Source organism: Malaclemys terrapin, chromosome 13 (assembly GCF_027887155.1).
Source record: "Malaclemys terrapin pileata isolate rMalTer1 chromosome 13, rMalTer1.hap1, whole genome shotgun sequence".
In the NCBI taxonomy this organism is placed as follows: Eukaryota; Metazoa; Chordata; order Testudines; family Emydidae; genus Malaclemys; species Malaclemys terrapin.
The window spans coordinates 15,915,363-15,933,529 of NC_071517.1; the positions used below are offsets into that span (position 1 = coordinate 15,915,363).

At 51.4% G+C, this 18,167-nt stretch overlaps 1 protein-coding gene across 2 annotated transcripts in view; it reads right to left on the bottom strand.

Moving 5' to 3' along the window:
- RNF157 (ring finger protein 157) overlaps positions 1-18,167 on the bottom strand; it is an 85,223-nt gene that overhangs the window by 33,770 nt on the left and 33,286 nt on the right. For both annotated transcript variants that reach the window (XM_054047865.1, XM_054047866.1), the window contains exons 3-5: positions 9,168-9,256; positions 4,824-4,970; positions 3,875-3,992 (exon numbers count right to left, since the gene is read on the bottom strand). In XM_054047865.1, the coding sequence (XP_053903840.1) occupies positions 3,875-3,992; positions 4,824-4,970; positions 9,168-9,256 (354 nt within the window). The remainder of the gene's footprint in view (positions 1-3,874; positions 3,993-4,823; positions 4,971-9,167; positions 9,257-18,167) is intronic.

The following is an 18,167-nucleotide window of genomic DNA, read 5'->3' on the forward strand; positions in this document are numbered from 1 at the left end:
GTGTGACTATTGCAGGAAGAGTCACATAGCCAGATTCTCAGCTGGTATAAATCAATGCAACTCCATTGACTTTAATGGAGCTACACCGATTGACACCAGTCGCGGGAGCCAGCCCAGTGATGCAAATGGTCCCATGTCAATTTACACCAGCTAGGGATCTGATCCATTACAGCGAACACACCCTTAAGAGCAACAGAGAGTCCTGTGGCACCTTTAAGACTGACAGATGTATTGGAGCATAAGCTTTCGTGGGTGAATGCCCACTTCGTCAGATGCATGTAATGGAAATTTCCAGGGGCAGGTATAAATATGCTGGCAAGAATCAGTCTGGAGCTAACGAGGTAACCACGCACCGCACCATAACAACGCTAACTCAGGAACCAACCCATGCAACAAACCTCGATGCCAACTCTGCCCACATATCTACACCAACAACCACCAGCACAGGACCTAACCAGATCAGCTACATCATCACCGGCTCGTTCACCTGCACGTCCACCAATGTTATATATGCCATCATGTGCCAGCAATGCCCCTCTGCTATGTACATTGGCCAAACTGGACAGTCACTACGTAAAAGGATAAATGGACACAAGTCAGATCTCAGGAATGGCAATATACAAAAACCTGTAGGAAAACACTTCAACCTCCCTGGCCACACAATAGCAGATGTAAAGGTAGCCATCTTACAGCAAAAAAAACTTCAGGACCAGACTCCAAAGAGAAACTGCTGAGCTCCAGTTGATTTGCAAATTTGATACCATCAGATCAGGATTAAACAAAGACTGTGAATGGCTATCCAACTACAGAAACAGTTTCTCCTCCCTTGGTGTTCACACCTCAACTGCTAGCAGAGCACCTCACCCTCCCTGATTGAACTAACCTCGTTAGCTCCAGACGGATTCCTGCCTGCATATTTATACCTGCCCCTGGAAATTTCCATTACATGCATCCGACGAAGTGGGCATTCACCCACGAAAGCTTATGCTCCAATACATCGGTTAGTCTTAAAGGTGCCACAGGACTCTGTTGCTTTTTACAGATCCAGACTAACACAGCTACCCCTCTGATACTTGACACCCTTAAGAAGCGCCCAGGGATGTTTCTCTGCAGTGAAGGTGTAAGAGACGGACGCACAGAAATAAGCACCTCACGGCTCTCAGCTCCTCACAGCTCTCACTCTGCTATGGTGCCATTACATCTTGGTACATCCCAGGCCCCGGGATGTGAAGGACCCTCAGTTTCACGTAAAGCACTGAAGTTTACTCAGTAGTTCTATGCAACTACAAATCTGTCACTGCTTAACCACATGCAAACCGTTCATAACACAAGTCCCTCCTCCCCCACCCCCACCATATTCTAACAAGGACCATGAACAGAACGTACCAAACCATGCTACTTTTCTGGTGCATCGGAGCGAAGGAGTTAAAAAGCCTCTCTTAGTCATACAGCACCAGTCACTGTAGCATCTAGGCACCGACCCTTTCTCTAGGGTGAGAAAGACAGGATTCCACCCACAGAGCTAATTCTGCTCTCTCCTTTATGGGGTACAGTTGCTGATGCTTGGAATGTTTTCAGGGTCTTTTTCAGTTCCATGTATTGTTAAAGGTCCCCTGTTTTGAGCTTCATAGAATGAAGAGTGGGTTGTTTTCCACCCCTCTGTGGCACAAGTTTCTTGAAAACTCATTGGCTGACCCTTGCTCATTACCTCTGCATTTTGGCCCAGGCCTCTTCCCTGTTAGATCTGACTACAACTACCTGCCAATAATGGATGAAGAAATCACGGCAGCATGTGGAAAAGCACTAGGTTGTGATGGAATACTGGCTGAATTGTTAAAAAGCATCGGGGACAAAGGCTTGAAAGCCCTGTCGGAGGTAAGGAGGAATGTGTCAGGCAGGAGAATTGCCAGAAGTCTTCACAACATCACCACATGCGTCTGACGAAGTGGGTATTCACCCACGAAAGCTTATGCTCCAATACGTCTGTCTATAAGGTGCCACAAGACTCTTTGTTGCTTTTTACAACATCACTGTGTACCCAAATCCCCCCAAAGGCTGCCGCCATAGATTGTAAAGCCTACAGAACAGTCAGCCTACTGTCTCATGCCTCTAAGATACTTTTGTGAGTGGTTCAAGGCCAAGTACAAGGAAAGATTGATGAGGAAATAAGTGAAAGAAATAACGGCTTCAAACATGGAAAAAGCATGATAAACACTATTAGGGACATGAAGTGGACATTAGAAAGACCGGCTGAAACTGGGAAAACAGTACACTTGTTTCATTGACTTCCAAAAAGCATGTGACAGCACCTACCACTACAAATTGCTCAACATATGAAGATTTGTGGGGATTGACAGATATGAACTCCAAGTAATAAAACAATGATACGGGAATCAGAAAGCAATTATAATGGGAGATGGAAATGAAAATCGAATAGAGATCAAGACAGGAGTAAGACAAGGTTGTTATGGCAACTTTACTCAACATTTATAGTGAGTGTTTGATTAAATTAATCTAAGAAAGAGAAGGAAAATAGGTAAATAGTATTTGCTATGCAGACGACACACTGCTGTTGATTCAGAAGAAAGTTTGATGAAATTAGTGGCAATTATATATGAAGATGACAAAGATTATGATCTAGAGTTGAACATGGACAAGACAAAAAACTAGGGTCGTATGCAAGGATCCTGGGAAAACATGCATGAGGCCAGTGAACGACACAGTTGTCCAGCAAGTGAGAAATTATTGCTACTTAAGAAGCATCATTACAGAAGACAGAAGATTGGATACTGAAGTTAGCACCAGAATAGCAAGAGTGGAAGAGGCATTCTGGAAGAATAAACATAAGATGAGCAGGGACATAAACCTGAAGACTGAATTTTGACTCTTCACTTACATTTGATGTGTTAAATTATGGCTGTGAAACATGGACATCCAAACAATTGATAAGAAAGAAACTAGAATCCTTCCAATCCTGGTATTATAGAATTTTGAAAATATCACCGATAGACCACGTAACCAACTAAAAGTATTGGAGATGCTTGGAACTCAGCAAACACTAGCCAGAGATCTTATGAAAAGAAACATTTGATTTGCAGGGCACATTTTAAGAGGTTTAGCTGGCAACGCGTGTTTGCGGGCACCAGCAGGGAAAGTCGATGGCAGAAGAATTTGAGGCAGAAAAAAGATGACCGTGGATGGACGATGTGGTATCCTGAGAGGATCAAAAGGACTATCCATCTGCAAAGAGATTAGCAGAGGATTGTTCAGAACGGGCTACCATGATTGCAAACCTCCGGTAATGGAGGGGCCACACAAGCAACAGAAGGACGGCTATAAAGTGCCTTGCAGCCATGATACCTCTGCAGCTCAAGGGTATGCATCTCTCTCGCTATAAAACCAGATTCTATCCGTGCTGAAAACAAAGGACACATGACCCCAGTTTCAGACTCTAATGGAGCGGAGCCAGGCAGCTCTACAGCTTTGGAGAACGCTCTCCTTACCTCTCCGGGGTTCAGCAGCTTTGAAGGGCTCCACATGACCCTGCTTTAGCTGGTTTATTTTAAATCAATGCTATTGATCAGTGATTCCCAGCCACTGGTTCATCACTAGCACTGGTCCCTCAGACTTTTGTGACTTGCTTTCCAGCTTCCTCCTCTCTTTACTTAGTGATGAACCTTGCGCTGGCTCCCAACATGCCACTGCCACCCACGTCCCACTCAGCTGTGTGCACTGCCCAGGAGCTGTTCCAAACCACAGAGCACATCCCAACGGCTGGGAGTTACCCACAGGGCCAGCCCAGACCTTGGCGGGTGTGTCTGACCGAGAAGAGCTTACAAATTGTGTCTCGTGGCTTCTGGCCAGGCTGGCTTACCTCCTCTTCTGCCCATTCGGAAGGATCGACGGTGTGGGAGGGGACGCAGAACTGCTGGCACACCCCTCGTTTGTAATGGACCGTCTCTGACTGCAAGCTGGTGTCTTTGGGGAGGTAGCTGCCAATCAGAGGACAGAGTTAGTGCCCAGGCTTTGCATTCTCGCTATCCTTTCCACAGTGCATCGGCTCACCCCAGCGAGGAGCGCTCCCAAAGAGCAGAGACAGGAGCCGCCTCCTCCCAGGTCTTCTGTGAGAAACCTGGGTTTGGTCCCATCAGTCCCTATCCAAGGTGGCTGAAGGCTGGTAATTGAAGGTCAAAGGTATTTCAGGCATGTTTTGATGTCCCGCCAGCCATCCAGGATGGGGAGAGATCAACATGTGGCCACTCCCCTTGGCAAGGTGGGGACACTCTGTCAAGGCCTAACGGTCCGGCAGGGGGCCACCTGCTTAGCACACCTCAGCCTTGTGTAAGGGGAAGCCCAGCAAAGGAACATCTCTGAGCCCATACTCCTTTCTCTTGGGTGCCCTCCGCATAGAAGTGGAGGCGGGATGGGATGAGACTCAGGCAGTCTAGGACTCTCAACTCACTGGAGAGAAATAAAGCCTCAGGGGGCGCTGGGCTGGCCAGGACTCCTGCGGGAGGCCATGGTCTCGGACAGGCCTTGACACCTGGGCTGAGGAGTGTGGGGAGCCCACCTCTAATCTTCAACGGCAGCAAAACTGAATAAGCTGTGCTGGGAACCACCTCTGGCAGAGCTGTCCCAGTGCACTGGGCTTCTCGCTCCCTGGAGCAACAATCCTCCCGGGCAGTAACAGAGGGAGAGCTGTGCTCAGGCCTGGCTCTACGGGAAGCCGTACTAGCCAAGGGCTGGGGGAAAAAGCCCCACTCCTCAGCCCCCCTGGTTTATGGAGGAAATGCCTCCCCCGGAACCTCCTGCACTCCTCTCACCTGGCTACTCCGTTCTGGAATTCTTCGGTAGCCTGGTAATAAAGGGTGATGGCCACTCGCGCGTCAGTGTCAAAGGTGAACTCCACGTTGTAGTGGACCTTGGCTTTGCTGACTTCCTCGCCAGGGGTCTTCACTTCCTCCGTGCACCTGGCAAATCACAGAAGGAGACAGAACTTACCCCAGATCCAGAAGCCCATTAAACGCCCCCCGTGAAAGGCTCTGGAGCACAATGTAACTACTCTGGGGAAAAACTAGAGATTCCATCCCCTTCCCTCTGGAAAAGCCAATATGTGACGGAGCTGCATCCAAGGACCGGCACTGGCCAGACAACAAACCCCAGCCATGTCCAAGAAGAGCAGACACCAGCAACTAAAAGGCTGCCAGGGGGATGAAGTGGTCCCCAGTGCTGTGTAACAACATTACTGCCAGAGATTGTATAAATCCAACCACCCGACAACAAGAATCCGCTTCCATCCCATCCCCCCATGCCTCGGCTAGTGCGAGGTCTGACACTGCCCAGCAAGCGAGGGCAAGAAGCTTTTTGGGAGTGGGGATGGGGGGGGAGGGGGAAATCAGCTTAAAATCCGAGGCTTTTCTGAGTTTTGGGCTGGATCCAAGGGCTATGTATAGAAGCCCCATAGAGAGCAAACAGCTGGAGTCTTTCAAGTCGTACTGGGCAATTCGTAGGAGACCCAGGCCAGCGGATCAGTACCTTTAGCTACTGAGTGACCCGGCAGAGGGAAGGGCTTGGCTCCTGGAAGAAAGGAGGCTCAGGCCCTAGGGGTAAGGAAGAGCGACTCCTCATTAATGGAAGCTGGAGTCTGGCCTGGCCTTTCCATTCTGCTCAATACAGAGGACAATAGAGGAAGATGGATGGATGGCAAAGTGGTCCAGGAACCTGAATTCAACCTCCTGCTCCCCCTCTGACCTGGGGCAATTCTTGTAACCTCTCCATGCCTCAGATCCCCATGTTACAACAAGGGTAACAGCCCTGCCAGAGCTCCCAATGGCGTTGTGGGGCTAAATCCATTAACCCTCGAGAAGCACTCAGAGGCTCCGGTGACTGGGGCCAGGGACGTGTCTAAGACAGATAAAAGGTGCCACGGGCAGTGCTCCGATTGGAGGGGGACTCAAATGTAAATCTGAAGTAACACCATTACCATCAGAGTCACTCCAGATGTACATCGGTGGAAACGAGACCGCCCCCTGGCCCAATGTCAAGAGGAGAACGCTTGTGTTGGATGAAAGGGCAAAGTAGCGACTCACTGGATTTGTCTGGTCTGTTTCCCCTCCTCGGGGATTGTGTGTGCTCTCCGGAGCCGGTGCTATAAACCCTGGCATTGTTCACTGCAACGAAACCCACATTTGCATTCCAAGACCAAGTTCAGCCTCTGTTCATTCTGAATGGCTCTGCCTCCATGCCTGGGCGTATGTGCTGCTGGGAGGAAAGTTAGCCCAGGGGCTGGGCCAGCCAGAGATGTAAAAGGCAGCAGATGAATAGGCAAATGCGCCCGGCAGGAGAGAAGCAGTACACTCTAGATGCTGGACGGCATTTAGAGCCCAGTTTTGTGCCAAACTCCGCACTGTACAAAGAGCGGCCAACATTCTTCAGTTGAGATTTGCAGTTTAGCCTCTGGGGGGAGCAACTGAGGCCAAGTTGGAGGTGCCCACTTTTCCCAGATGCAACAGCTCTCGATCAGTGACCCTCTATAAAACCCGAGATGAACGAACATTAACTCTGCCATCGCTCTGAGACTCAGTCGACAAACTGCAGCCACCCTTCTGAGCCTTTGCTAGCGCCTTCCGTCCTCAGCTCTCAAAGCACCTGCCAAGCACCGATGGACTAAAGCCTCTCCGTGCCCCGGTGTGGTAGATAAATATCATCACCCTCAATGAACAGAGAGCAAAGCTGAGGGGCAAAAAAGAAGAAATGACTTGCCCAAGGTCACGCAATGAGTCAGTGGCAGAACTGAGCCCAGAACCCAAGTCTCACTCCTTCTCCTCTGCTTTAATCACTAGACCACATTCCTACCCTTCCTTCTAATAAAGCCATTTGGAACAATAACTGCAAAGGCAGCAGTAAATTCCATGTAATCCATGGACAGGATACAGAATGTTCCAGAACTCCCTTTGTTTGCCCAGCAGGTTAGCGATCTGCACGAGTGACTCGTGCACGCTGGGAATTTGGAGGATGCAGAGAAAAACAAGTTTGGAAGAGACAAAAAGCTGGTGCCGTGAAGTGTCAGTTCCACCTTTAACCCATCTCCACTCAGCTTTTGGGAAGTCACAGGTTCGTACCTCCCGACAGTCAAGGGTTTTGCCAGACTGTCCTGCTTAGACCCCCCAAATTCCCGGCCTGGTGGGAGCAGAACATTTCCCATGCTAACCTTGCCATGGTCCACTTTAAGCCGAGCCTCCAGCGATGCTCGGGGCAGCAGCTTCGCCAGGGCTTTAATTTCCCCCTGCGCACGTGCAGCCCCTCCACACACGCCCGCTTTGGCTGCAGTGGGAGTCGGAGCCGCAATCCCCATGCAGCACTAGCAAGGGCACAAGCAGCACTGGCCGGCCCACTGCCCACTCAGGCTTGGCCCCAGCACCCCCGTCACGGCCAGCGCTGCTCCACCTCACCACTGCCATGGGCAATCACCTCTTCTGCCCCCACCTTCCAACCCCGCCCTCACCTTTTCTTTCTCGCAGATGTTTATCTTCTGGCCCAGACACACACTCCCCTACGGAGCACCACAGGCAGCTAGGGTGACCAGATGTCCTGATTTTATAGAGACAGTCCTGATTTTGGGGTCTTTTTCTTATATAGGCTCCTATTACCCCCCACCTCCCATCCCGATTTTTCACATTTGCTGTCTGGTCACCCTACAGGCAGCAGAGAAGAATCCATGAACTCACGCCAATGGTGTCACCTGATCACTCCCATTTCCCTCCTTCTCCCCTCTTCTCTTTTCCTTCCCTCCCACCCTCAGGCTTCACTCCCCCATTTTCTCTCCCTCGGGTTTTTTTAAGAAGAGGGGAGAAGTAGCCGCCCTTCGTCAGACGCTCCTAGCCGGGCAGTCCCTTCTGCATGATGCAGCCCCGAGAATCCCCCGGTACGTTACTGCCCATGTGAATTCAAACCCACTTCACCCCTTGCGGTTGCTCGTCACCCTGGGAGGTCACCTGCAAGCCAGTCTCCAACACGGCTGCTGCTTGGCCACGCAGCTACAGGGGAGATCCCAGTGCTCAGCACAGAGCCGCAGCTTGGAGACAGTTTCTCCTACATGGAGCAAAATCGCACTTGCCCCCCTTTCCGATTCCCACTCCCCCTCGTCAGCCATCTGAGGCTCTCTAAGCACTTCACGAACACCCAGCCTCCGTGCAAGGTGGGTACTGAACGCGCACGTCCCATGCAATCACTGCACGCCCACAGGATGGTGTCATGGGGCTCTCGGGCCCCTCGCTGTTCATTTGCGCAGGGCAATGGCGTAGGCACATTTTGCACAATTCCCTCCTCCTCCTCAGGACTCTCGGCCCGAGGGAAAGCAGGAAGGGGATCAGAATTGAGAGACGCAGGGAGAGAAGGGCAAAGAGAAAGAACGGTTGCAGTGTGTCCCAGCAAGGGAAGCAGGTTAGAGAGTGGCTGGTCTGCGGCCTCGCCTCTGCACCGGCTTTCCTAGGTCACTTCTCCCCGCCAGGCCTGAACTCTGCGCTGCTGCATTGCATTTGGCTCCGATTGCTGGTTCCAGCCCTGGCAGTGGGAGAGGGATTAGCTCGGTCTGGCTCTTGCTGTCACCTCTAATGACCCTGCAGATGAGCTAGGAAGGTGAAAATCCAAGAGGCGAGCCATCTGTCCAATAACAGGAGTGGGAGCGGGGCTTCTCCGCGAGACGCCGCCTCGTGGCACCGCCATTCATCGTCAGTGGCTTCACTAAAATCATGCTTAGTCCTCTTGGTATGCCAGCTGACGGGTGGCTCTCAGCATGCCGTGCCACAGGGGAGCTGACTCCTCCACTCCAGCATCTACTCATGAGCTTCCCCTCGCCAACCAGGTGTAGACGGGATTCTGGGCACCCCTTATTCCTTCCATTCAGGGCCCAGTCCCACTAGATCCCTTCCTCGCAATCCCAAATCCCCTCCCAGCCAGCCCAGAGCCATGCACCTTGCTTTAACCCAGACACACGGGTAGGTGTAGAGCTCCCTCTGGAGGCGGTTCGGGACATTACCTCATGGGTGAATTCATCACTGCTCAGCTGATGCAGGCACCTAACTGGTTAAGCCATTGGGATGCTGCAAGCTGGAGCAGGGTTCCCAGCCAAACCACGCGAACTCCCACCGCTGCAAACGGGAACTTACTTGACTAGGCGCAGCGTGTCCTTGCGGATGTTGATTAAACTCCTGAGTGTCTTCACCGGCTCCTGGGGGGGTGGGGCGGCGTAAGGAAACTGGGGTGAAAAGAGAGAACATTGAAACAGCTGATTTTTGTATCACCAGGGGCCGAGGCATCACCTAAGTAGAAATCATTCAGCCTGCAGCAGGCCTGGCTACCATCCCCTGGTCAGGAGTGAGTGCCCGTGCCAAGTCAGAGGCCACAGACCTCATCTCTGCAACAGGACAGAGCCCCTTTCCCCGTATGGCCAACCCCAGCTTCAACAATCAGAATTCGGCCCCCCTCCTCCGCCGGTCATGAGATCGGCTTAGACGCCATGAGATTTGTACAAGTACAGTAACACGTGCTGGGGCTTTCTGTTTGCTTTTTGGTTGTTGAGACTTCCAGGGTCACGTTTTCCAGTTTTCTCCCTAGCCACAAGGCCCAGACACCGGCTTTGTCACTTTTACCCGGAAGCCGAGATTCGCAGCAACCCCCTGTAAAAACAGCACCACCGAGCACGAGACCGCTGACGAAATCGCCAGCACCGGCAGCACTCCTCCACGCAGGCCAGATCGTCCCACAGAAAGCTGTTCAGCCGCGGATGAACGGGACCCAGGACGACCCACTCCCTGACCCCAAGCAAAGCAGTGACCCAAGACTACCCCGAAATGTCCCCCCATCGTGTTAAGTGGGAATATAATCCCCAGACTCCTCCCACCCTGTGCCAAGCAGGGATCTAATACTAGCTCCATGCCACCCAGCCTGTGCAAAGTGGGAACCCAATCAATTCCCATGGCTCCACTGATGTCAAGGGAACTAGATTGAGTTGCCCCAGCTGAGAATCTGGCCCAGGGAGTCTGATCCTGCCTTGGTGCAGAGCACCCTCAATTCCCCCTGACTTCCACAAGGACGGCAGGTGCCCAGCGCCTTGCAGGATCGGGGCCCTGGCTCAGTAATTCTCCCCTGGGGCTGCTTTTCGGAGCCACGCAGGTTTCAAGGTAAGCACAATGCCCGGCCCAGGGATCGAGGTTCCCTGCTGGGAAAGGCAGAGCAGGTTAGAAGCCGAAGCCTGCGCCGGCATCGTGACGAGCTGTTGCTCAGGAAGAGATGGTGCACGGGGCTATTCCCCGCTGCACAGCACTGCCAACGGAGGAGCCTAGCAATGTCATATGGGCCTAGTTTCCAGCCGTGTCTCCAGTCTAGCGCAGAGAAAGGATCCCATTTGTGCCCACGGTGAAGCACAGGGCACGCCCTCAACTCACGCCACTGCATGGGGAGCGCATCCTTACGCTGGTGGTTTCAGCAGCTGCCTCTCTGCTTCCCTAGTCTCCTATGAAACAGACTGGGACTTCCCAGGCCTGATCCTGAACCCTGCCCAGTGGGACAGTGCAGTTTCCCCACCACCCTGACACAGGGCTGGCACAGGACTTTCACCCAAAACATCCTCGGAATCGGCCTGATACCAAGGGTGCTATCAACTGAGCTGCTGAGGCCCTTTTAGGGAGCAGCCACGGAGATGGGGAATTCGGGTGCACGAGTCCCCAGCATCCACACCTAGGGCCTCACCCAGAGATGTGCTGAACACCTGGAACTCTTGCGGAAGCCCTGGGTCCAGCTACTCTGAGGACAAAGTCCTGGGTATGGGTCCCAGCAGGATCCAGCCTGCATCAGGTCATCCTCCGAGCGTCCGCCGCAGAGCAGACAAGGCTGCTCGTTTCCTGTGGCTGGACAGAGGCGGGTCAGGTCCCTGCGGGTCAGACCTCTTCAAAACGCCTGTAGCAGCAGTAGCACGTTGTGCGCTCGCCTGATGCGACACCCGGATCTGCGCGGCAGCACTCAGCCCCCCCAGCTCTGCAAGGCCGAGCCTGGGCTTGTTTTTACAAATCAGGTTAATTTTTCCCCGTGCTCATGACAGGAAGTGACTGACAACACAGACCAGAGCCGGACAGCATGCGCAGGGGCAGTATGCATGGTTCCCACGCATGGCTCCACCCGCCTAGCTGATAGAGCCCACCCCGCTCTGGGTGTCGGTACCAAGTTGTAGGGTGGCTTTGGTTAAGGATTTTGATTGAAGCTACCAAATTCCTTGCAATGCACGTGCACGTTCTCCTTTCACACCGGCCCAGCCAGACCGGATGGGGGGATGGCCTTTCCTCCAGGCAGCCTGCCAGGCCTGGGAGAACAGAACCCTGACCATCTGCAAAGCCCAGGAGAGTAGCGGGGGAGCGAGACCTCCATCACCACTGAACCTGCCCTACCACGTTCTCACCAACTGGGGGCTTCAAGGCTGCATTGCAACATCATCTTGTGGCTAGAAGTCAGTGGGTTACTCCAGATTGACATGGATGTAACAGATCAGAATCCAGCCAGAGTTCTCTCTCCTGAAAGTGACATTAAGGGCTGACACCCACTGCACCTTTGGGCATCCAATAATGGCCTATTTGTCTTTGGACTGATTGGGAAATTTCTCCAAGCCAGCAGGGTGATTGGAGCTCTCTGCTGAAAGTTAATGCTGAGGAGACGCTGTGGCTCTATTAGGACACTTACAGCATTCCAGAAAAATCCCCCTTTGGGTTGAAATTTCTCAGGCTTGTTCTCTGCCCGATGTTGTGAAGGCCAAGACTATAACAGGGTTAAAAAAAAAAAAGAACCAGATAAGTTCATAGAGGATAGGTCCATCAATGGCTATTAGCCAGGATGGGCAGGGATGGTGTCCCTACCCTCTGTTTGCCAGAAGCTGGGAATGGGCGACGGGATGGATCACTTGATGATTACCTGTTCTGTTCATTCCCTCTGGGGCACCTGGCACTGGCCACTGTCAGAAGACAGGACACTGGGCTAGATGGACCATTGGCCTGGCCCAGTATGGCTGTTCTTATGAGAATGGAGTGCCTGGTAGGATTCCAGTCAGGAACCTAAACTATCTGGTAGGAGGGATTCAAGCGCTATCCAGGCTTTGGCAAACATTTCCGATGTGGCTGGAGGATTCTAAAAGGGGCCCGTGGGTATCGCTGGCCTCGGGGAGGGATACTTGCTTTGCTGTGTTTGGGCTGAGGAGTAAAGAAGTCAGACAGGGGTTTTACTCCAGCGTGCTGGGCATGCACATTGGGGAGCTGTCTGGGTGGACTTAGTGCTGTCATTATTCCTCGCTATTAATATAGATTAGACTTTCAAGGAATCCAAGGGAGTGAGGCACCCAAATCCCATTGGCTACAGCCTTTGAAAATCCCAGCCACAGGGTTTGGTCCAAAGCAGTGCCAGGAACTCACCACTCCCAGTGAAATTAACCTGCTCCCCATAGAGAGCACAATTAGTGGGAGCCCACCAAAGTCAAGGGGAGGCTGGGCTTTGGATCAGGCCCAGAGAATGAAATGACGTTTCCGTCCCAAGGCGGTTGTCACGCAAAGGTACCCAGGAATACGCACACCGCGCCAGACTCTGATCTCAGTTACCCTGGCATAAATCCAGAGTAAAGGCCAAATCCTGGCCCCTGTGAGTTCACCAGCAGTTCTGTCTCTGATTCCACCTGGATCAGAACTTGGCCCTAACTCCACTGACTTCAGAACTGCAGCTCCGAACGGACATCACGGGAACTGGCATTGCCACACGGCACGAACCTGCCACGGCTAGGATGGAACAATCAGAACAACCCAACAATCCATCCTGCCCCTGACATCTCCCACTCCTCGGCAACGTTAATGGAGGATCGTGATCCCTCCAAAGAGCATCCCTGGAGTGCTTCCCATGCACGGCGCAGCTGGTTACGGCAGCCGTGGAAACCGCGGCATTGAGATTTTACATGCAAACCAGCCAGGTGGTTTGGTCGTAAGGTTCCATGAAGTGGGGTTTCTGCCTTTGATTTCCAGCTCCTTTGGATGGGGAGATAAAGCACCTTTGAGATCCTGTTCCCCCTGGCTCTCCTCCCCGCCAGCCTTTTGCCAGAGTCTAATGTGTCCAGCATGCTAATGGTGGGTATTTTTAGACTGCTGATGCTGCAGAACACACTCCCTGATGAGGATCAGGGGGACAGAGCTCCGTCTCTGCCTGGCTGCTATGGAATTAATACAAATTTCCCCCATTTAACCAGCTGCGCTCCCAAGATAGATGGGGAGGGATACTTGGTATCTCCGGGAGCCGCACTGAAAGGTGGCGACAAAGTACTCTCCCGCCTCGGGAGGGCGACTGACTCAGGAAGGGCCGGGGCCGCGGCATCCCGGAGTCACACAGGATCAATGCCTGGGGGATGGCAGGCACTGCAACCGTGTGTCGAGGTGACCTTGAGCGCACGAGCTGAGCGCTCAGGATGGCTGCCGTTCACAGGGGCAGGGCAGAGCCTTTAGGTCTGAGATCACCAGGGAGCGGCCACTGGGGTGGAAACGATGCCAGATGCTGAGGGGCTTAGAGATGCTAGAGTCTTGGCAGCCGATTGCATTCTCCTGGGGCAGCTCTGCCATGCACTCCCCTGCGAGGTCCGCTCCTCCTCACCCCCCTTGGGGCACACGCAAGCCACGAAAGGTGCAAGGGTTCCACAAGGCCATTGTCCGGCCCCTCTGCAGGACGTGCTGGATGCAGAGTTGGGCACATGCTGCACCATCCTCTGGGTGGCCACCCAGCCCTGCGCAGCCCAGCAGCTCTGGAGAAGACTGTCTTATAGCACAATCTTCCCACAGCTTCTCCTAGCCAGGCCAGCAAAGAAGTGTAATCAGAAAACAGATCAAGGGGGCAAAGCACCACCCTGGCACACAGTGAGGGCACACTAGGAGTGTAATTTACACTCATTTAGTATCCTGTGGGGGAGCAAAGCCAGGCTTTGCCCATAGCAAGGGCAGCTGCCAGTTAGCAGATCCTCCATGCATGGGCGAGCCATGCAGCTGTGACATTCCAATCTCATTTCCTGGGTGCTAACAGAGCCTGCGTTCGCTCTTTTGGTGTTTCCAATGTATCCTTTTCTCTCCAGCGAAGACAGATCTATGGCTGCAGACTCAGATATGCATCGAAACACCATAGACCAACGCTGGCGGGAGTCACAAACGGAACAGTTTGACTCAGGGATGCTCTTGGTGGTTTTGAAAGCATCGCGGACAGTTGTTCTGGGTTTATTTAAATTCATGGCTTAAAAAAAGAAATCTTTGGGAAAAAACGGGGCCCATTCTGATCACATCTGCTGGTGTAAATCAGGAGTAACTCCACTGTGAGAGCCGAATCAGCCCCCAGATAGTTCAAAGATTTGCACTATTAGTTGATCTCTCTCTCTGTGTCTCTCACGCGCACTCTCTCCTTTGTTCTAGAAGACAGACAATGCCGTCTCCCATACTGCGAGTGGCTTTTACAAAGCGTTGTTTGTTCCGACGGTGAGGCTGTTCAAAAGGAAACCGGAGACCGCACGCCACATTCACCTTTCAGCTTCCATCAGCAACTGCACCACTAAACAGCAGGCAGGTACCTGTCGCAGACACGCACGGATGAAGCGGCTGAACACGCCGGCTGGGCCTGACGCTCCCTGCACCGCAATAGAAGTGCTATATTCAGGGTACACACATGCTTGGGAAAACACATGTGGGAGTGAACACACGTGGCTAGAGTTGCCTTTCTTGTTCTTTGCTAATTGTTACTCTATTGTGGCAGAGCTCAGAGGCCCCCATAAGGGAGGAGGGCTCCATAGTGCAGTGTATTGCACACACAAGAGAGAGTCCCCGCCCCAGAGAGCTTCCAGTTGGATTAGTTTAATTCTTCTCAAGAACCATTTGCCAGTTCCAAACAGCGAGCGCCAGACTGCGAACTCCAGGGAGACTTTTCCAAGTGTACATTTGTTGGCACCCAACTCTCAATGCAAGTAAGTCAGTGGGAATCGGGCAAAACTCCCAGAAAGCTGTGGGATCCCAAGCCCGAGAGCCGTGAAAGCTTTTCCTCTGCACAGACACGCTACCACCCCGGGAACGTTTAAAGTTGTGAATGGAATCAGCAGGGCATGATCTTCAAACGCCAACCCTGAGTAACGCTCCCAGTGCACAGGCCACGGTCCGGCAGACACTGAAAACAGCCTCCTTATTTGAAACGTTTTGGCGCCACCGAGTGGTAAAACTGCATTGTTACCTTAAACCAGCCGCACAAGAGCGGCAATCGGGCATGACGCCTTTTATAACTGGGACAGATAATTGGACAGATCCAGCTATGCTGGAAGCAGGCGTAACTCCAGCTGAAGTCAGTGGAGTTCCACCTTCTTCCACACAGTTTAACTGACTAAAGGGCTCTGACCCTCTACAGCAAGTCCAAGAGGACAGAAGATTTCTGGTGCAGAATTTGATTGAAGCTACGAAGCTCTAACAGGGCGGCCTTAGAAGGGACATTAGAGCTGTTTGGCAAACCTTGCTGGGATAGCAGGCTGCTGTTCCAAAAGAATGAAGAGTCAGGCTTGGCCCAAAACTCAATTCTTGCTTCATTTAATGGGACACGTTCAAGGCTGGGAGATGGCAAATCAGAACCAAAACAAACCCTCTCCCCCGCAAAAAATGTTTTTCTATTCAAAACCATTCCCTGCTAACAAAGGATCCATCATGCCCTGGAATCCTCCAGAGGTGTAATCCAATGAAAGGGGGGGTGTCTAAATGGAGGTCTCAGGTCCGGCAATGCTCCTTTCACCTCCTGGGTGGAGGGGTTCCAAATTTGATCATGCAATCATAGAAATACAGGGCTGGCCTGGACCTTGGGAAGTCACCCCCCGTGCTAAACCTAGACCATCCCTGACTGGTGTTTGTCCAACCTGTTCTTAAAAGCCTCCAATGAGGGGGATTCCACAGCATCTCTTGGAAGCCTATTCCAGAGCTTAACTTCCCTTAGAGTTAGAATGTTTTTCCTAATATCTAACCTAGACCTCCCTTGCTGCAGATTAAATCCATGACTCCTTGTTCAATATTCAGCAGACATGGAGAACAACTGATCCCTGTCCTCTTCAGAACAGCCTTTAACATACTTGAAGATTGTTATCAAAGTCCCCCCTCACTCTTCTCTCCTCAAGATTAACCATGCCCAGTTTTTTAAAAAACTTTTCCTCATAGCTCAGGTTTTCTAAATCTTTTATCATTTCTGTTCCTCTCCTCTGGATTCTCTCTAATTTGTCCACATCTGTCCTAAAGCGTGGTGCCCAGAACTGGACAGAGGTCTCCAGCTGAGGCCTCACCAGTGCCCAGGACAGCAGCACAATTGCAACACTCCGGTTAACACACCCCAGAATATTAGCCTTTTTTTGCAACTGCATCACATTGTTCACTCATATTCAGTGTAAAAAAAAAACAGGAGTCCTTGTGGCACCTTAGAGACTAACAAATTTATTGTAGCATAAGCTTTCGTGGACTACAGCCCACTTCATCGGATGCATATTCAGTGTGATCCACTATAACCCCGGATCCTTTTCAGCAGTGTTACCACCTAGCCACTCACTTCCCATTTTGTAATTGTGCATTTGATTTCTCCTTCACACACACACACACACACACACACACACTTTGCACTTATCTTTATTGAATTTCATCTTGTTGAATTCAGACGAATTCTCCAATTTGACACGGTTGTTTTGAATTTTAATCCTGTCCTCCAAACTGCTTGCACCCCCTTGCAGCTTGGTATCATCTGCAAATTTTATAAGCGTACTCCCCACTCCATTATCCAAGTCACTGATGAAGATAGTGAATAGTAGCAGACCCAGGACTGACCCCTGTGGGACCCCACTAGATACACCCGCCCAGTTTGACAGCAAACTGTTGATAACTACTCTTTGAAAAAACAACGAGGAGTCCTTGTGGCACCTTAGACACTAACAAATTTATTTGGGCATAAGCTTTCGTGGGCTAGAACCCACTTCATCAGATGCATGGAGTGGAAAATACAGTAGGCAGGTATAAATACACAGCACATGAAAAGATGGGAGTTGACTTACCAAGTGGGGGGTCAGTGCTAACGAGCCAATTCAATTAAAGTGGAAGTGGCCTATTCTCAACAGTTGACAAGAAGGGGTGAATACCAAGGGACCGGGGGGGGGAGGGGGGGGGGAGGGGGAGAATCACTTCTGTAGTGCTAATGAGGCCCATGCAATCAAGGTGGCCCATTTCTAACAGTTGACAAGAAGGTGTGAGTGTCAGCAGAGGGAAATGAGTTTTTCTAGCGACCCATCCACTCCCAGGCTTTATTCAGGCCTAATTTGATTACACCTGCACCGAAGAAGAATAGCCATAGAGGCATCATGAGAGAGAGCATAGTGTGTGCATCTCCTCTAACATGCTACAGCGACTCCAGAACAAGATGGCTTACACCAAAATCTGAAGGTGCAGTATACAAGAGTAAGTTCTAAAGTTTCACAGCTTGCATAACTCCACAGTCTCAATATCATCTGGGACTGCTTCTGGCCACACTTACAAAAGATTCCCACCAATGTAATGTCACTGATCTCCAGGAGTTTCCCCGATTGTCACCACAGTAACAAAGCAGAATCCAGTCCTTTAATCTGTTGCATTAAATCAGCTCTGTGCTAATTGCAGCTCTGTCTAGAGGTTGGGGTGATTGTTAGAGAACAGTTTTCTATAGGACGGGAAATGATTTGCCTCTGTAAGCTTGTTCCATTTTGCTGATCATAGGGAAGCGGAGACTTCAGATCTCGTCTGAGGTGATAAAGTGTCAGAACTCAGGCACTTAGCACAGACAGCCCATGAGCCAATGAGAGTGCAAGGCTCCCAGCCAATGACAAAGTCAGTAAACCTTTTTTTTTTTTTGAATCTCAGACATCTTCGCATTCCACCACCCCCGCCCTCCCCACACACAGCCTTAAGGAGGCAAAAGGTTGCTGAGTCATTAACTTCAAGGTAATGAGCTTTTTAATGAGTCATGAGAACTAAATGGAAACCCTGCAGTATTGCTAATTTCATCTGGAACAAAACGCTAGAGAAGAGAGAAATTTGTGCCGCATGATTGCTGCCCCTGACTTCCCGGCTATT